At 43.4% G+C, this 21,188-nt stretch overlaps 1 protein-coding gene across 1 annotated transcript in view; it reads right to left on the bottom strand.

The window, feature by feature from the left end:
* pcsk2 (proprotein convertase subtilisin/kexin type 2) overlaps positions 1 to 21,188 on the bottom strand; it is an 84,153-nt gene that overhangs the window by 44,455 nt on the left and 18,510 nt on the right. Inside the window, exons 3-7 of the mRNA XM_014154627.2 lie at positions 20,442 to 20,555; positions 19,901 to 20,009; positions 16,782 to 16,819; positions 5,823 to 5,899; positions 1,913 to 2,001 (exon numbers count right to left, since the gene is read on the bottom strand). Coding sequence (XP_014010102.1) covers positions 1,913 to 2,001; positions 5,823 to 5,899; positions 16,782 to 16,819; positions 19,901 to 20,009; positions 20,442 to 20,555 — 427 coding nt within the window. The remainder of the gene's footprint in view (positions 1 to 1,912; positions 2,002 to 5,822; positions 5,900 to 16,781; positions 16,820 to 19,900; positions 20,010 to 20,441; positions 20,556 to 21,188) is intronic.

Raw genomic sequence — 21,188 nt, 5'->3', positions numbered from 1 at the left:
GTAACCATGTTTGACCTTTTAGGAAACGTAATGAAATATATATTTTTTTTAAATCCAAAAATGTGCTGAAAATGCACCAAAGCCAAGCAACTATCCTGCACCATTCCCACAAAGTTGTTGGAAGGTTGTATGCAATATAACCATATGACAACCACACTCTCATCAAGCTCTAAGTAACATATGCTTCTCAGAAAGTTATGTGCTAGCTGGGAATCTTGTTTATGGCTTGACTATAATAATTATAATAACTAACATAGCTAACATAAATAGCATTCCTCTCTGTTTGAGCCAGGTGTTTGAGTAGGATAAGTTAGCTAGCTGCATTAACTAGCTAAGTAAGTGAAAGTGAAAAAAAATACAACAAACTATAGCTCTCTCTCTGTCTCTGTCTCTCTCTCTGCGGCTTCTCCTACATTTTTTTAAAATAAATACATTTGTTAAAAAATGACCAACTATTGTCTTTCCCTCTCTTTGAGTCAACTACTCCCACATTTTATGCACTGCAGTGCTAGCTAGCTGTAGCTTATGCTTTCAGTACTAGATTCATTCTCTGATCCTTTGATTGAGTGGACAACATGTCAGTTCTGATAGGTTGGCGGACGTCCTCCGGAAGTCGTCATAATTACTGTAAGTCTATGGAAGGGGGAGAGAACCAGGAGCCTCCTAGGTGTTGTATTGCAGATCTATTGCAGATCTTCATTGCAAAACAGTGTGTTTTAATTACATATTTGGTGACGTGAATATATTTAGTATAGTTTTATCTATTTTTATTTTTATGAAATTCACTGAGTAATTCCTCCTCTGAGGAGCCTTCACTGTACAAAACGTATTCAGCCACACTTGATGAATCTATTTGGAGGAAAAGTGATGTTAACATAATGAAATCTCCAAAACAATACATTTTAACATCAAAGCCTTCATAAGGGCGCTTTCCTTTCTCCTTTCAACCTTTATGGAAATGTAGGGATTCAAGGTTAAATTAACAACATATTGATGAAGTTGTCTCTCCACTGGAAATTGTAATTCCACACAAAGCAAAGTGTTGCCAGTTTGTAGATACACTAGACGACAAACTGAACTGATGCCAGGTTTCTGGACAATAGAGGACAAATCAAATCATGAAAAGTTATTTTATTGTACTCTATAGAGCCAAATCATAGGGTGAACTCAATAAGCAGAGGAAGCATGGAATTGTCTCTATCGATGTTGTAGTCATTTTGATTCCGCCTGCAGACATGTATTCCCATTGTTAGAGCAGTAAGTCCAGTATCTTGTCAGTATATACACTGATTGTACAAAACATTAAGGACACCTGCTCTTTCCATGGCATAGACTGACCAGGTGAATCCAGGTGAAAGCTATGATCCCTTATTGATGTCACTTGTTAAATCCACTTCAATCAGTATAGATGAAAATTGAGACATTGATTGTGTATGTGTGCCATTCAGAAGGTGGTATGGTAGTAGGTGCAAGGCTTGACACAACTGTGGGAAGTTAACAGGGGCCAGCATCCCTGTGCAACGCTTTCGACACCTTGTAGAGTCCATGTCCCGACGAATTGAGGCTGTTCTGAGGGCAAAAGGGGAAGGTGCAACTCAATATTAGGAAGGTGTTCCTAATGTTTGGTATCCTCAGTGTAGATAATCTTTGATCACTGTCACCAGCTATCACTAGCTACAAGGGCGGAAAAAATGGCTATGTAGCCAACTTGATTCTTCTTACATCTACTACTAAAGTTAAAAAGCATTGGATAGGTGTGAACGGGAGAAAGTTTCCTTCCACCCTATGTTTTGCACCGGTCTCGGTTATTATGACTGCCACTTTTACAAGTTTTCAAAAATGACTGTGATCACTAGTACTTTTACATCCAAGCCAGCTGTTACTTACCACAGTATTAGAGTAGTCTACATACCTGCCACCTTAGAGTTGTAGGCCACTCCCACTCCACAGATGTTGTTGTTGGCTGCTGCAGACACCTCACCAGCACACCTTGTTCCATGACTACACACAGAAACACAGATAGATTGGGGAACGGGCTAAGGTTGGAAAACATATTGGGAATCAATGTATTAGGTCAATGTAACAGGTCTTTAACCACCTGTTGTAGACTTTGTGACTTCTCTGTGAACCTATTATGTCTATCAGGAATAGGATTACCGGTTGGAAGACGGGCCATGGCATTTTGGGGCACAAATCAATAAGAATTAGAATGAGGAATCAGTCCATTGCGCCACCTGGATAACATTAGCTTCAACAATTCCTACCACATTCATTCGAAAGAAGATTAAGAAATTGGTAGAATCTCAGATTTGCATTAACATCTGATGGTAGGTTGAGGAGATGGCATTTTAAAAGGTCATACGAAGACAAACTTGCGTTGTGTGTGTGCGCACATGCCTATGTGTCTGTGTGTGTGTGTTTGTGTGTGTGGGGGCTTCCCACAGGGTAGCTGCAGTGAGCCCTCTCGGCTTTCCCAGCATGCTTTGCCACAGAAAGTCTGCTATTTATAACAAACAGCTAATTAGCCACTGAGTCCTGCACTGCACTAATTCAGCAGCGGCGACGCTTCACCACACACACACACACACACACATATATGTGTGGCGAAGAGAGGAGAGCAGTGAGGTTGGATGGTGTTCTCTATGTTTAATCGTCTAGTCCTTGAGGTGCCCTCGGCAGCAGTGGGTCATGAAGTCTGAGTTGGTGATGGGAGAAAGATACAGCGCTATCGGACATGAGGTCGCCCCTGTGAGCACTGCAGACAGGAGAGAGTGGACAAATGCCAATCTAGCCACCGTATCTCTGTGTATCTCTCATACCTGTAGAAGATCTCACAGAGTGCATTGTCTAGGTAGATTTACATCACTGGAATGAAAAGCAAGGTTGCCTACTCATCCAAATAAACAGTGCATTTAAACTGTGTCTAAATACTCTACAGATAACAAGCTATCAAACTAAGTTAATCCATCATTTATCAGCCAATCTTCACTTCCACTCATACAGATATGCAGGAATAAATTGCAACAGACAATATCTTCTAACCCACAGTACCTACCTCCCATGATATATCTACTTAATAACTAGTCTGGGTGGAATATGTTGTGGACTACCGTAATGCAGCAGCTATGAGTGCCCAAAGATATTAATGACTAGAGCTACGTGGCGAGATTCTTTTATATATATTTTTTTATTTCACCTTTATTTATCGAGGTAGGCCAGTTGAGAACAAGTTCTCATATCTACTGCGACCTGGCCAAGATAAAGCAAAGCAGTGCGACAAAAATCACAACACAGAGTTACACATGGAATAAACAAACGTACAGTCAATAACACAATAGAAAAATCTGTATACAGTGTGTGCAAATGAAGTAAGGAGGTAAGGCAATAAATAGGCCAATAGTGGCGAAGTAATTACAATTTATTACAATTTACACTGGAGTGATAGATGTGCAGATGAGGATGTGCAAGTACAAAAACTGGTGTGCAAAAGAGCAGAAAAACAACGGATGAGGTGGGTAGTTGGTTGGATGGGCTATTTACAGATGGGCTGTGTACAGCTGCAGCAATCGGTAAGCTGCTCTGACAGCTGACGCTTAAAGTTAGTGAGGGAGATACAAGTCTCCAACTTCAGTGATTTTTGCAATTCGTTCCAGTCATTGGCAGCAGAGAACTGGAATGAAAGGCGGCCAAAGGAGGTGTTGGCTTTGGGGATGACGAGTGGAATATACCTGCTGGAGCGCGTGCTATGGGTGGGTGTTGCTATGGTGACCAGTGAGCTGAGATAAGGCGGAGCTATACCTAGCAAAGACTTATAGATGACCTGGAGCCAGTGGGTTTGGCGACGAATATGTAGCAAGGACCAGCCAACGAGAGCATACAGGTCGCTGTGGTGGGTAGTATATGGGGCTTTGGTGACAAAACGGATGGTACTGTGATAGACTGCATCCAATTTGCTGAGTAGAGTGTTGGAGGCTAATTTGTAAATGACATCGCCGAAGTCAAGGATCGGTAGGATAGTCAGTTTTACGAGGGTAAGTTTGGCAGCAGGAGTTAAGGAGGCTTTGTTGCGAAATAGGAAGCCGATTCTAGATTTAATTTTGGATTGGAGATGCTTAATGTGAGTCTGGAAGGATAGTTTACAGTCTAACTAGACACCTAGGTATTTGTAGTTGTCCACATATTCTAAGTCAGAACTGTCCAGAGTAGTGATGCTAGTCGGGCGGGCGGGTGCAGGCAGCGATCGGTTGAAGAGCATGGATTTAATTTTACTAGCATTTAAGAGCAGTTGGAGGCCACGGTAGGAGTGTTGTATGGCGCTGAAGCTCGTTTGGAGGTTTGTTAACACAGTGTCCAAAGAAGGGCCAGATGTATACAGAATGGTGTCGTCTGCGTAGAGGTGGATCAAAGAATCACCCCGCAGCAAGAGCGACATCATTGATTTATTCAGAGAAAAGAGTCAACCTGAGAATTGAACCCTGTGGCACCCCCATAGAGACTGCCAGAGGTCCGGACAACAGGCCCTCCGATTTGACACACTGAACTTTATCTGAGAAGTAGTTAGTGAACCAGGCGAGGCAGTCATTGGAGAAACCAAGGCTGTTGAGAGTCTGCCGATAAGAATATGGTGATTGACAGAGTCGAAAGCATTGGCCAGGTCGATGAAGTCTGCTGCATAGTACTGTCTTTTATTGATGCCGGTTATGATATCGTTTAGGACCTTGAGTGTGGCTGAGATGCACCCGTGACCAGCTTGGAAACCAGATTGCATAGCGAAGAAGGTACGGTGGAATTCGAAATGGTCGGTGGTCTGTTTCTTCACTTGGCTTTCAAAGACTTTAGAAAGGCAGGGTAGGATGGATATAAGTCTGTAACAGTTTGGGTCTAGAGTGTCTCCCCTTTGAAGAGGGGGATGACCGTGGCCGCTTTCCAATCTTTAGGAATCTCAGACAATACGAAAAAGAGGTTGAACAGACTAGTAATAGGGGTTGCAGCAATGGCGGCGGATAATTTTAGGAAGAGAGGGTCCAGATTGTCTAGCCCAGCTGATTTGTAGGGATCCAGATTTTGCAGCTCTTTCAGAACATCAGATGTCTGGATTTGGGTGAAGGAGAAGCTGGGGGGGGTTTCGACCAGTTGTTGCGGGGTTGCAGAGCTGTTGGCCGGGGTTGGGGTAGCCAGGTAGAAAGCATGGCCAGCCGTAGAGAAATGCTTATTGAAATTCGCGATTATCATGGATTTATCAGTGGTGACAGTGTTTCCTAGTCTCAGTGCAGTGAGCAGCTGGGAGGAGGCACCTTTATTCTCCATGGACTTTACAGTGTCCCAAAACCTTTTGGAATTTGTGCTGCAGGATGCAAATTTCTGTTTGAAAACGCTAGCCTTGCTTTCCTAACTGACTGTGTGTATTGGTTCCTGACTTCCCTGAAAAGTTGCATATCGCGGAGACTATTCGATGCTAGTGCAGTACACCACAGGGTGTTTTTGTGCTGTTTAAGGGCAGCACAAAATCAATACAGACAAGGGGACTTGCTATACCATGGCCAAGCCAAGGAGAACAGAGTTTATAACACACTAAGCTCTGCCTCACTCCTCTGCCTCACACCTCTGCCTCACTCCTCTGCAAACAAACATTCATGCATGCCCACACACGTATACACACACACACACACACACACACACACACACACACACACACACACACACACACACACACACACACACACACACACACACACACACAGTAATAAAACTATAACTGTGTGATGAATTCTTATGGGGCAGATTACTTTAGAGGGGCGAGCGGCTGGCCAGCTGGTTTTTACCTGTTAAACCAGTCGTCAGTGTAGCGGGGGTATGGGTACGGGTCATTGCTGCTGAAGTCATAGCTGGCCTCGGCGTTCTGAAAAGACCGAACACAAAAACTGTTTAATCAGACAGGCTACATGACACAACAGGAAGAAGAGAGAGTGGCAGAAACCAAGAAGGCAACGGTAACACAAAACTACAGAGCGTCCAATAGAGGTGCAGTGACCTTCTCAAATCTAGTCTTGTCTTGTCCAGACCCAACCTAGACTGCTGTGATGTGCCACTTTACTAACAACTCAACTGATGTTCTTGTTGTTGCTGCCTCTGTATATAGGGTGTGGTTCACTGTGTTGTGACGTTTCAGATTCTTCTATTCATTTTCCTCTCAGTTACGCAACATATGTGAGTAAAACGCTTTTCTGGACAACACTGAGTCCAATTGTTCTTAACCTGGCAGAATAATTAAAGGTTGATTGCTTCGAGAATTTTCATGTAGAATGTCCTCATGCAAAAACATGCTATAATGAAGACCTTTCAGTCTGATGGAAGCATGTCACATGGAACAGATTAATACGAAGAAAATATCAAAAACGCGCACTCGCACAAACACACACACACACACACACAGTACTAATATGATGGTAATGCATGGTCACAGCAGGGAACAGTGGCTGAGACACTGACACACCAATTATTCCCGCCATTTAATTCCACGTGGCCAAAAGTAATAGGAGCGGAATTAACAGCGGAAAAGCAGGAGAAAACAGATGCATTAGAAGCACATCTGTCGGAGAGTCATCAATCCATGCTGCATAATCAGCAAATGGCCTGCCCTGCAGCCACACTCACTCACATAGGCACGCACACACAAACAAATCTACAGATCCACCAACCATTACAGGAATCGCTATCCATTATTTATTGTCTCTCTCTCTTTACACCCCCTCCCTCTTTTCTATACCACTTGCTTCCCTCTGAGATTGCCATTTCAGAAGCTATCTTGAAAAGATGTCTCTCTCAAACTTTGTTGCCTGAAAGCCACTCTGTTTTTCATTTTCCTCTTCCTATTTTTCCACTCTTCTCACCCCAAAACAATCAACTAGTCACCTTCAAGTCTCTTCCCACTGGGCAAAAACTGGTTGAATCAATGCTGTTTTCACGTCATTTCAACAACAAAAAATATAAGCTGATCAAAATCAAATAGACAAATGTGTCACATGCCCCAAATACAACTGGTGTCGACTTTACCATGAAATGCTTGCTTATGAGCCCTTCCCAACAAATAGTAAAATAGTAACACTGGGAGTACCAGTACCAGATCAATGTGTGGGGGTACGAGGTATTTGAGGTAGATATGTACATAAAGTCATGGTAAAGTGGCTAGGCATCAGGATAGATAATAATAAGAGTAAGAAGAAAGAACAGAGTAGCAGCAGCATATGATGAGTGTACAATTGTGTGGAGATGTGTGTCGGTTGTGTCGGTATTTGTGTGTGTTATGTGTGTGCTTATGTGCGTATGTACAGTATGTAGGATATGTGAATGTGTGTGGGTTTTGTGTCAGTGTAGTGTGTGTGTGTGTACAGTATATACAGTACTGTATAGTCTTGTGAGTGTGCATAGAGTCAGTGCAAGATATTGTCAATGCAGATAGTCCGTGTAACCATTTAATTAACTATTTAGCAGTCTTATGGCTTGGGGTAGAAGCTGTTTCGAAGCCTGTTCGTCCGAGATCTGATGCTTTGGCGGACGGTAGCAGATTTAACTGTCTAGGCTTGGGTGGCTGAAGTCTTCGGCAATTCTTCGGGCCTTCCTCTGACACTGCCTGATAGAGGTCCTGGATGGCAGGGAGCTCGGCCCCAGTGATGTCCTGGGTAACGCTTTGCGGTCGAGGGCAGTGCATTTGCCATACCAATCAGTGATGCAGCCAGTCAAGATTCTCATGATGGTGCAGCTGTAGAACCTTCTGAGGATCCGAGGGCCAATTTCAGCCTGCTGAGGGGGAAAAGGTGCTGCTCTTTACAACTGTGCGGGTGTGTGAGGACCATGTTAAGTCCGTAGTGATGTGGACGCCAAGGAACTTGAAGCTCTTAACCCGTTCCACTACAGCCCCATCGATGTGGATGGGGGCGTTCTCTCCTCTTTTTCCTGTAGTCCACGATCAGCTCCTTGGTCTTACAGACGATGAGGGAGAGGTTGTTGTCATGGAACCACATTGCCAAGTCTCTGACCACCACCCTGTAGGCAAGGGGTTCCCAAACTTTTTTAGTCCACGACCCCATTTTGATATCTGAAAATTCTAGTGACCGCAACCATGTGAAAACCATTATGTAATTAACAACCAATGTTTACTTTTTTAATGTGGGGCTATGACAGTCAATTAAAAATGTGTCTGACATAATGTCTCTGTCGCGTTCAAAACAACTGGAAACTGGGAACTCCGAAATCTCTGACTTCCGACTTCAGTGCGTTCAAGACAACTGGAACTTGGAAAAAAACTAGCTCCGACTGGGAAAAATCGTTTTGAACAGTCATCCAACTCCAAGTCGGGAACTCGGGCCTCTTTCTAAAGCTCAGACTTTCTGACCTGAAGATCACTGATGTCATGATTTTACCTAGTATTTTTCTGAGTTTCCAGTTGTCTTGAAAGCATCATTATCTCACCACCACTAATGAGATGGGTGTGCTTGATGCATGTCACGTCAGAGCTTCTCAAAGTCAGGGGCCGTGATCAACAGTGTGCATCTCATCTCTGCTGTCACATCCAGCCTGGTTTGATATTTGGTTTTAATGCAGACAAGAGCAGTGCTGATTCCAGCTTCACACAGATATGAGCTGGTGAAGGATACAATACGTTTTAATGTTCTGAGGGAGATGGCAGGGTATTATTCCCTTTGAGTCAGGAACCAAAACAGCTCGAAAGGCCCCACTTGACTCGACAGATCGAAAGGCCCCACCGCACCCCTGAAGGTGGCCTACCCTCACCACCTGGGGCCCGCCCGTGAGGAAGTCCAGGATCCAGTTGCAGATAGAGGTGTTCAGTCCCAGGGTCCTGAGCTTGGTAATGAGCTTGGAGGGGACTATGGTGTTGAATGCTGAGCTGTAGTCTATGAACAGCATTCTCACATAGTTATTTCCCCTCTTGTCCAGGTGGGAGAGGGCAGTGTGAAGTGCAATTGCGATGGTGTCATCTGTGGATCTGTGGGGGCGGTATGCAAATTGGAGTGGGTCCAGGGTGTCTAGGAGGATGGTGTTGATGTGTTTCTTGACCAGCCTTTTAAAGCACTTCTTATTACAGATGTGCGTGCTACAGGGCTATAGTAATTTAGGCAGGTTACCTTACCTTGGAGTTCTTGGGAACAGGGACAATGGTGGTCAGCTTGAAACATGTTGGGATTACAGACTAGGACAAGGAGAGATTGATGATGTTAAAGACACCGTGCTTCTACACCTGCATTGCTTGCTGTTTGGGGTTTTAGGCTGGGTTTCTGTACAGCACTTTGAGATATCAGCTGATGTAAGAAGGGCTATATAAATACATTTGATTTGATGATGTTGAATCAACATGGAAAACTGAGTCATCAATGTTAGGGAATTTCATATTTTTTTCATCCAACTTTTAACCTAAATCCAATGACATGGTGACAGATTTTGTTGATTTCCCATTGAATTCACATTAGGTGACAACTCAACCAAATCAAAACTAAATGTTGAAATGATGTTTGTGCCCAGTGGGTTGTCACTGTGTTCCCCTGTTTTTATGTTAGACAGTCTCTCTCTCTCTCTCTCTCTTTCCACTCCTGTCTCTCTCATCTTCCTCTCTCCTTCAGCTCAGTCACATTCAAAATCCCCTGTCGTTCTAATCACCATTTCCCTTAATTTCTCTACTTGTAGCTTGTCTGTCCGAATGGCATTTATGACTCGTGGAGTTTTTACAGAGCAGTGTGCCCGGTCACCAGAGACACGAGGGAGATGGCGGTGAAAGTGTGGTGGTGATCATTAGAAGTATAGAGCTGAACCCATCAGATCATTTACCGGGTGGACTGGCTAGATCAGACCTTAGCAAGATACCAGCTGACATTTCCCAGCGAGGATATAGGGATGACTCAGTGAGGGACAAAGAGATACCAAAACACTGCACCCTGCTGCTCTGCTGTATCAGCAGAGTGGAGCAGGTAACTAGGTGGTAACAAGGTGAAGAGAATTACTTCCAGCACCGTGGCTGTAGTGTGAGTAAGATTGTCTGGAGGGGTTGATACCTCTGTATCAGTGGAGGCTGGTGGGAGGCGCTATAGGAGGAAGGTCTCATTGTAATGGCTGGAATGGAATAAATGGAAACGTTTGGTTTTCATATGTTTGATGTGTTTAATACCGTTCCATTTATTCCATCCCGGCCATTACAAAGAGCCTGTCCTCCTATAGCTTCCTTCCATCAGCCTCCTCTGCTCTGTATACAGAGAGGGTTGTGGCTGAAGGTTGGTGTTAGGACAAAAAGTTACTGATGTTAAATCAAATCAAACTTTGTCACATGCGCTGAATACAACAAGTGTAGACCTTACCGTGAAATGCTTACTTACAAGCCCTTAACCAACAATGCAGTTCAAGAAGAGTTAAGAAAATATTTACCAAGTAGACTAAAGTAAAAAATAATAACAAAAAGTAACACAATAAGAATAACAATATGAGGCAATATACAGGGAGCACCGGTACAGAGTCAGTGTGCGGGGGTACAGGTTAGTTGAGGTAATTTGTACATGTAGGTAGGGGTGAAGTGATTATGCATAGATAATAAACAGTGAGTAGCAGCAGTGTACAAAAGGGAGGGGTGGGGGGGTCAATGTAAATTGTCCGGTGGCGATTTTAATAATTGTTCAGCAGTCTTATGGCTTGGGGGTAGAAGCTGTTGAGGAGCCTTTTGGTCCTAGACTTAGGGCTCCGGTACCAATTGCCGTGCGGTAGCAGAGAAAACAGTCTATAACTTGTGTGACTGGAGTCTCTGTCAATTTTATGGGCTTTCCTCTGACACCGCCTATTATGTAGGTCCTGGATGGCAGGAAGCTTGGCCTCAGTGATGTACAGGGCCATTCACACTACCCTCTGTAGCGCCTTACAGTCAGATGCCGAGCAGTTGCCATACCAGGCAGTGATGCAACCGGTCATTATGCCCTCGATGGTGCAGCTGTAGAACCTTTTGAGGATCTGGGGACCAATGCCAAATCTTTTCCATGCCAAATCTTTTCTCCTTAGGGGGAAAAGGTTTTGTCGTGCCCTCTTCACGACTGTCTTGGTATGTTTGGATCATGATAGTTCGTTGGTGATGTGGACACCATGGAACTTGAAACTCTCGACCTGCAGCCCAGTCAATGTAAATGGGGGCCTGTTCGGCCCGCCTTATCCTGTAGTCCACAATCAGCTCCTTTGTCTTGCTCACATTGAGGGAGAGGTTGTTGTCCTGGCACCACACTGCCAGTTCTCTGACCTCCTCCCTATAGGCCGTCTCATCATTGTCGGTGATCAGGCCTACCACTGTTGTGTCGTCAGCAAACTTAATGATGGTGTTGGAGTCGTGTTTGGCCACGCAGTCATGGGTGAACAGGGAGTACAGGAGGGGACTAAGTACACACCCCTGAGGGGCCCCAGTGTGACGGATCAGCGTGACAGAAGTGTTGTTGCCTACTCTTACCATTTGGGGGCGGCCCGCCAGGAAGTCCAGGATCCAGTTGCAAAGGGAGGTGTTTAGTCCCAGAGTCCTTAGCTTAGTGATGAGCTTCGTGGGCACTATGGTGTTGAACGCTGAGATGTAGTCAATGAACATCATTCTCACATAGGTGTTCCTTTTGAGTATACGTCACCTACAAAATGTACCGATCATTCAATATAATACAAATACTTGGTGGGTGTATTCAAACCACTCACAAAAAGTCCCTACTTAGGACAGGCAGAACTTAATGTGCTCGTGCCGGCTTCCGCTGGATTTCTTAAAACGCTACATACGGGAGATTACATGTGTGTTAAAACTTGATTGCAACCGAAACTTGACTGCAACCACCCACAATAATAAACAAGGAGATCAGTTGATCTCTCGCTGTTACTGTGTCAAGTGATTATGATACTAGACAGCTGCGTCTAGGTTCTCTACTCCTGCCCACAATGAAATATCAACCTATCAGGAGTATTTTAAACTGTAAAAAAAAAGTATACTTATTCGAGTATAAGAATATAGAAGGAGTAGGCCTATATTTCGTTCAAATGTTTCGCCTTAAATGACCAAATAATATGAGTGCTGTTTGAAATAACTTTATTAGACAACATTTTCTTTGTATAAAATAGATGATATAGACCTAACTCATCATGACTGACTTGATTTAACACACATTTCAAATATGGACAGCCCGTTTATACTATTCAACAACAACTTTATTTTTAAAGACAAGATATAATTAATGGATTACATAAATAAGAAAAAATAATTTAATAGGAAAAAAGAAATTATAATAAGAATAGGCAACACCAAAAACTAGTGCAACTGAGATCAGCTGTGTGGGTGATTTTTCCACGTATTGATGGTTTAACGAGAGATTACCTTGTGTTAGTACACTGGCCAATGTTCGTCGCAATAGGCCCCTTATATTATATAAGGTCAAAGCCCTGCTTAGATTTTCAATCCCCTGCTGTATTGAATATTACCACATCCTCAAATTAACGATGCACTAGAAATGCTCTCATGCATCTCTGAGAGTACCACTTATGATATTCTCATTATGAACAAAGGAAGGTTGTTTGATATATTGGCCCAAAGCTTTTGAATATCGAGTGTCCTTATATACCAGTTTGGAAACACATACTGTGAAATTTGTTGTAGATTAATTTACATCAATAGCCTACTAATTGATATTCTAAGTGTGAATAAAAAGAGTTCTCCCTGGTTCCTTATTAAACTCAGACGTCATGAGTATCTTTACCACGCCATCTTCGTCATGAAGTACTTTCCAATAAAAGAGACTCAGAATCCCTTAACAACCTAATAAAATACAGGCACACGCACACTAAAACACACACTGTACGAGATGAACCCTTGTGATTATGTGACATCACCGGGCGTTGGCATGGTAATTTCCCTTGGAGGAAAGAAAGTAATCCTTGAACAATATAAAGACACAACATCCAATAATAACGCAGTAACAACATCCCAATGCAACATCCCAGTGCAGATAGGGGCACTGACAAACCTCCAGCTTGCTAGAGACTTCCCAAAGACCAGATAGGAGCAAAAATTACATTGTCAAAAGTCCTTCAGATGGTAACATTGATAACTGCTTTAAGTTAGTTACATTATCAAGAGTAGGATGTCTGTCTGAACGATGCATAAGAGACGCTAAACAAAACTGTCCCGGCTTTACCTGACATCTGCTACCCTTTGATAATGGCATCATATTATAATGATGACTACGGCACCGTAGAAGAGTCCATACACACACACACACGCACCTACACACACTTGTACATACAGTGCATTCGTAAAGTATTCAGACCACGTTACTTTTTCCACATTATGTTACGTTGCAGCCTTAATTCTAAAACGGCTTAAAAATGTTTCCTCATTTCTCATCAATCTACACACAACATCCCATAATGACAAAGCAAAAACAGGTTTATAGAAATGCTTGCAACTGTACTAAAAATTAAAAACTGAAATATCACATTTACATAAGCATTCAGACCCTTTACTCAGTACTTTGTTGAAGCACCTTTGGCAGTGACTACAGCCTAGAGTCTTCTTGGGAATGATGCTACAAGCTTGGAACACCTGTATATGGGGAGTTTCTCCCATTGTTCTCTGCAGATCCTCTCAAGCTCTGTCAGGTTGGATTGGGAGCATCGCTGCACAGCTATTTTCAGGTCTCTCCAGAGATGTTCGATCGGGTTCAAGTCCGGGCTCTGGCTCTGCCACTCAAGGACATTCAGGGACTTGTCCCGAAGCCACTCCTAGGTTGTTTTGGCTGTGTGCTTAGGGTTGTTGTCCTGTTGGAAGGTGAACCGTTGTCCCAGTCTGAGGTCCTAAGTGCTCTGGAGCAGGTTTTCATTAAGGATCTCACTGTACTTTGCTTCATTCATCTTTACCTCGATCCTGACTAGTCTCCCAGTCCCTGTCACTGAAAAACATCCCCACAGCTGTCCTGCCCTGACCATAGAGAGCCTTTTTATTCTCGATTTTGGTTAGGTCGGGGTGTGAATATGGGGGGGGGGGGGTTCTATGTAGGTGTTTTATTTCTATGTTGGCCTGGTATGGTTCCTAATCAGAGGCAGCTGTTTATCGTTCTCTCTGATTGGGGATTATATTTAGGCAGCCATTTCCCCACTGTGTTTTGTGGGATCTTGTTTTGAGTTAGTGCATGTAGCACCTCTTATGTTATGGTTAGTTGATTGTTTCCTTTTTGTTTTTTGGTAAGTTTCACTAAATAAAATATGTGGAACTCAGAGCGCCTTGGTCAGTCTCTCCACACAACCGTGACAACAGCATGATGCTGCCACCACCATGCTTCAATGTAGGGATGGTGCCAGGATTCCTCCAGATGTGAAGCTTGGCATTCAGGCCAAAGAGTTCAATCTTGGGATCATCAGACCAGAAAATCTTGTTTCTCATGGTCTGAGAGTCCTTTAGGTGCCTTTTGGCAAACTCCAAGTGGGCTGTCATGTGCCTTTTACTGAGGAGTGGCTTCCGTCTGGACAAAGGCCTGATTGGTAGAGTACTGCAGAGATGGTTGTCCTTCTGGAAAGTTCTCCCATTTCCACAGAGGAACTCTGGAGCTCTGTCAGAGTGACCATCGGGTTCTTGGTCACTTCCCTGACCAAGGCCCTTCTCTCCCGATTGCTCAGTTTGGCTGGGTGGCCAGCTCTAGGAAGTGTCTTGGTGGTTCCAAACTTCTTCCATTTAAGAATAATGGTGGACACTGTGTTCTTGGGGACCTTCAATGCAGCAGTATTTTTTCCCCAGATCTGTGCCTCAACACAATCCTGTCTCGGAGCTCTACGGACAATTCCTTATACCTCATGGCTTGGTTTTTGCTCTGACACGCACTGTCAACTGTGGGACCTTATATAGACAGTTGTGTGCCTTTCCAAATCATGTCCAATCAATTGAATTTACCACAGGTGGACTCCAATCAAGTTGTAGACACATGTCAAGGATGATAAATGGAAACAGGATGTACCTGAGCTCAATTTCGAATGTCTTAGCAAAGGGTCCAAATAACCTTTTACTTCTTATTTCTGTTTTAAATTTTGATAAATGTGCAAAAATGTCAAAAAAACTGTTTTTGCTTCATCATTATGGGGCAGTGTGTAGATTGATGAGGGGGAAAAAATATTTGATACATTTTAGAATAAGGCTGTAACATAACAAAATGTGGAAAAAGGGAAGTGGTCTGAATACTTTCCAAATGCACTGTATAATCGTGCGCTCTTGCACATACTAATGCAGACCAATCAATAGTGGCTGATTGCAGTGTTTGTAGTCTTCTGGAAAATAGGAATACATAAACCAACAACAGCTTCGGCCCTGGAAGAGAGTGAAGATGCACTAAATGAGTTTATCAGCCTCCTACACACACACACACACACACACACACACACACACACACCACACACCCACACACCCCCCCCACAGGAAGTGTATAGCACTAAGTCAGTTTTAGATCGTTACACAGCGTGATCCATCAGCCCAGTAGACCATGCATGTCCTGCATCATCCTGACTGCCACGCTCACAACAGGCTATTTTTGGGGTAAGACTCATCCCCGTTAACAGGCAAGAAACATACACACACACACACACACACACACACACACACACACACACACACACACACACACACACACACACACACACACACACACACACACACACACACACACACACACACACACACACACACAGGCATCACGCAGGAACCACAGAGCTTATGTCAAAAAGCTGAACAGAACTGCACACAGTATCAAGTTTCCTTGCCAATCTTAAAATAATTCCCCTTTTTCCAATATCCTCAGACTGAAAGGAAATAGTTTGCATTTAATCATCTCTCTCTCTCCCTCGCTCTCACTCTCTCCCTCTTCTGCCGTCTCATCTTTCACCTTCTCTGAAGCTCTGAAATCTTTCCAAGATGAGAGGAAAGAGAAGAGAGGAGAAGCAGAGATGAAGGGATGGAGGAAAAGCACTGTGTGTATGTGTGTGTGTGTTTGTGTGTGTCTAATTGCATCCCACAGCAGAGATGCAGCATAGCCTTTCAGTACTGTTCATTACTGTGTCTCTATGAGAGAACATATTACTGGATGGTGCTGTGTTACAAAAGACATGACTGGTTTCCTGTATCAGTATTGGGCACCCTGCTGTAAACGCTTCTGTCAGATCCGATAACATTCACAACTCTCACTATCAGTCAAAACAACAGCCATTTCATAATTTTAGCAGTTGGCCATTTCTGTTTAACACTGAACACTGAGCTTATTGAGTACATAGTCTGTAGATGTTCACTAGTACTGCAGTGTTAATAGTTATATAATATATTTTGTAATGTGAGTTCCTTACTTTTACTCCTTAGTATTTTCCCTGTTTCTGGCCAGCATTGAGGTGTTATTATCAGTATTCTGGAGTTGGAATATCACAATATGCGGTGCTAGCTACCCTGGCATTATCTGTACCAGTGACAGATCGGCCTGCCATCCCGCCTGCCACAGTGCTGTACGCATTAACATTAAACAGCTTGGCTGGCCGGATGCCTGTCTCCCCGTCCTCCAAGGATTCAAGGAGACTTGCCAACCATGAAGGAAACTTGGAATACACCTGCCACTGGCACCGCCACTGGCACTCAACAACAAACCTGTGACAAGTGCCATTTCAAGGCCTGATTCATGTCATAACAGCAATACAGGGAATTAAAGGAGAGGATTGTGAAATGAGAACAAAGATTATGCACTTACGTAGTTTGATGCAAGATCTGGGTGGAGATAGTCGATCCCTGAAACATAATTTCAACATAAATTAGTGAGATAATGCTATACATTTTTCCTCAAAGGAATTTAGGTCTTGAGGGGAGATTTTGACCTTTATAAGATCTCAATCAATAAATGGTCACTTATTTTACGTTGTGCTTATTACATTCTAAAGTGGAGCTGGTCGGTACTTGTACATGTCATTTATTCAAAAGGTATTTAGTTCATTAAACATGTGTAGATACCTTGTAGTCATGAACTATAATTAACCACATTAATAAGTGGATGACTAATACCTTTAAATCTGTATTTATAATTGACACATACTGTGTAGTGGCCACCAACTGTTATGAATGGCTACCAACTCTGGTCCTGAATAGTGACAGGCAGTGGTGGAAAAAGTACCCAAATATCATACTTTACAAACACAGTATTTGTGTTTAGTGAGTCCGCCAGATCAGAGGCAGTAGGGATGACAACGCGTTATATTGATAGGTGCGTGAATTGGACCATATTGCTGTCCAGTCAGAGCATGCAAAATGTAAGAAGTACTTTTTGTTGGCAGGGAAATTTACGGAGTAAAATGTACACTGCTCAAAAAAATAAAGGGAACACTTAAACAACACAATGTAACTCCAAGTCAATCACACTTCTGTGAAATCAAACTGTCCACTTAGGAAGCAACACTGATTGACAATAAATTTCACATGCTGTTGTGCAAATGGAATAGACAACAGGTGGAAATTATAGGCAATTAGCAAGACACCCCCAATAAAGGAGTGGTTCTGCAGGTGGAGACCACAGACCACTTCTCAGTTCCTATGCTTCCTGGCTGATGTTTTGGTCACTTTTGAATGCTGGCGGTGCTTTCACTCTAGTGGTAGCATGAGACGGAGTCTACAACCCACACAAGTGGCTCAGGTAGTGCAGCTCATCCAGGATGGCACATCAATGCGAGCTGTGGCAAGAAGGTTTGCTGTGTCTGTCAGCGTAGTGTCCAGAGCATGGAGGCGCTACCAGGAGACAGGCCAGTACATCAGGAGACGTGGAGGAGGCCGTAGGAGGGCAACAACCCAGCAGCAGGACCGCTACCTCCGCCTTTGTGCAAGAAGGAGCAGGAGAAGCACTGCCAGAGCCCTGCAAAATGACCTCCAGCAGGCCACAAATGTGCATGTGTCTGCTCAAACGGTCAGAAACAGACTCCATGAGGGTGGTATGAGGGCCCGACGTCCACAGGTGGGGGTTGTGCTTACAGCCCAACACCGTGCAGGACGTTTGGCATTTGCCAGAGAACACCAAGATTGGCAAATTCACCACTGGCGCCCTGTGCTCTTCACAGATGAAAGCAGGTTCACACTGAGCATGTGACAGACGTGACAGAGTCTGGAGACACCGTGGAGAACGTTCTGCTGCCTGCAACATCCTCCAGCATGACCGGTTTGGCGGTGGGTCAGTCATGGTGTGGGGTGGCATTTCTTTGGGGGGCCACACAGCCCTCCATGTGCTCGCCAGAGGTAGCTTGACTGCCATTAGGTACCGAGATGAGATCCTCAGACCCCTTGTGAGACCATATGCTGGTGCGGTTGGCCCTGGGTTCCTCCTAATGCAAGACAATGCTAGACCTCATGTGGCTGGAGTGTGTCAGCAGTTCCTGCAAGAGGAAGGCATTGATGCTATGGACTGGCCCGCCAGTTCCCCAGACCTGAATCCAATTGAGCACATCTGGGACATCATGTCTCGCTCCATCCACCAACGCCACGTTGCACCACAGACTGTCCAGGAGTTGGCGGATGCTTTAGTCCAGGTCTGGGAGGAGATCCCTCAGGAGACCATCCGCCACGTCATCAGGAGCATGCCCAGGCGTTGTAGGGAGGTCATACAGGCACGTGGAGGCCACACACTACTGAGCCTCATTTTGACTTGTTTTAAGGACATTACATCAAAGTTGGATCAGCCTGTAGTGTGGTTTTCCACTTTAATTTTGAGTGTGACTCCAAATCCAGACCTCCATGCGTTGATAAATTGGATTTCCATTGATTATTTTTGTGTGATTTTGTTGTCAGCACATTCAACTATGTAAAGAAAAAAGTATTTAATAAGATTATTTCTTTCATTCAGATCTAGGATGTGTTGTTTAAGTCTTCCCTTTATTTTTTTGAGCAGTATATTTTGTGACGTAGTGGAGTAAAAGTAAAAGTTTTTAAAAATATAAATAGTTAAATAAGGTACAGATAGATAAAAATTACTTAAGTAGTACTTGAAGGTTTTTTTACTTAGTTCCTTAACACCACTGGCTACAGGGTATAAAGTAGGGGTATCAAACACACAGCCCCTGCAGGTGGTATGACAAAAAAAAGACCTCAATCTACTGTACATTTAAATTATTAAAACCAAATTGAAACTGTGTATAAATAATAGTGGATCTACATTATACAGTCTCTTCACTCTGTCCAGCTTACTAACAGTCACCTGAATGAAAGCTAAACAGTCAGAGAGAATCGAAAAATCCCCCCCAAAAACATGGATAGCTGACTTTTTGTTAATTGCAAATTTTGGCAGTGAGGAAATATAACACATTTTCAGAGTGGCCCTCTGCAAAAATCACTGAAGTTGGAGACTTATATCTCCCTCACTAACTTTAAGCATCAGCTGTCAGAGCAACTTACCAATCTCTGCAACTGTACACAGCCTATCTGTAAATAACCCATCCAACTGCCTACCCCATCCCCATATTTGTTTTTGTTTTTCTGCTCTTTTGCACACCAGTATTTCTACTTACACATCCTCATCTGCACATCTATCACTCCAGTGTTAATTGCAAAATTGTAATTACTTCGCCACTATTGGCCTATTTATTGCCTTACCTCCTTACTTCATTTGCACACACTGTATACAGATTTTTCTATTGTGTTATTGACTGTACGTTTGTTTATCCCATGTGTAACTCTGTGTTGTTGTTTTTGTCGCACTGCTTTGCTTTATCTTGGCCAGGTCGCAGTTGTTAATGAGAACTTGTTCTCAACTGGCCTACCTGGTTAAATAAAGGTGAAATAAAAAAATAAAAAAAATAAAAAAAGATCAACCGTAAGGGCTATACTGGTACCTACCATCGTCCATGATGGCTATGGTGATGCCTCTCCCGGTGTAGCCCAGTCCCCAAGCCTCAGCCACATTGAGGTCCAGTCCGGGGGTCCCATCAGCCTGGCCCGTGTTGATCTAATCAGTCACACAAACAATATGGAGACAGGCCGTGATGCAGGACACCCAGCCGAGCGGCCATTAGATAATTAGTCAACATGGAGGAAGATAGGGGTAAGGAAGGGGGGAGGAAGAGATGAGGTGTGGAGGATGGGAGGGAGGGGGAGTAAATGTCACGGATATGGCACTTAGCTGGGATCCTACTGCGGAGCGTTTAATCTGACAAGTGGAACAAAGGAAGGCACGTTGGCCCCGGCGGAAAGGAAAGTCACGCTTGCCAGTCTAGGGTAAACACTGGGGGAGGAGGCTGACATAAACAGGGAGATGAGATGGTGTGGGCAATATTGACTAATGAGAAGACTTCATCTCCATAGGAGGAGCAGCAGTGAATATGTCTGTGATCAGTGGTCAGTGAGTAAACAAGTATAACAGAGGCTGATGACTACTCACCAGATACCACTGTTTGCTGAATAGGGGGTCGGTAATTTTGACGTCAATTTCGTTGATGCTTCTGTAGCCTCGCTTCTGTCGGCCGAAGCCCTCCTGGTCCAACACATTCTTTACCTGAGAAAGGAAATGCAAATATTACACCATGAGCATTTATATTCAGAGTAATCTGAATCAATATAGTCAAAATGTATAATTACAACGTACTGCATGTGTATATGGTAACTATACAAGAAACCCACTCATAAACACTTTACCTATAAGTAATTTGCATAACTGTGCGAAGTGTACATTGGAGGGAACTACTTTTAATTTGTTTGAACTTAACATCCATTCAAAGGGAATATTAGCTAAGCTGACATATGAAATTGTTTTAAGAAGGTCATACTATAGATTATTTAGCTATTTGATTTTGTATTTTAGGACCCAACAAAATATACAGTACCAGCCAAAGGTTTTGACACACCTACTCATTCAAGGGTTTTTCTTTATTTTTACTATTTTCTACATTGTAGAATAATATTGAAAACATCACAATGATTAAATAACACATATGGAATCATGGAGGAACCAAAACATTGTTAAACAAATCCAAATATATTTTAGATTTTAGATTCTTTAAAGTATCCACCCTTTGCCTTGATGACAGCTTTGCACACGCTTGGCATTATCTCAACCAGTTTCACCTGGAATGCTTTTCCAACAGTTTTGAAGGAGATCTCACATATGCTGAGCAGTTGTTGGCTGCTT

Source organism: Salmo salar, chromosome ssa18, assembly GCF_905237065.1.
Source record: "Salmo salar chromosome ssa18, Ssal_v3.1, whole genome shotgun sequence".
NCBI classification, from domain to species: Eukaryota; Metazoa; Chordata; class Actinopteri; order Salmoniformes; family Salmonidae; genus Salmo; species Salmo salar.
Note: the sequence above shows the minus strand (reverse complement) of the source record. Positions and strands in the feature narration are given on the sequence as shown.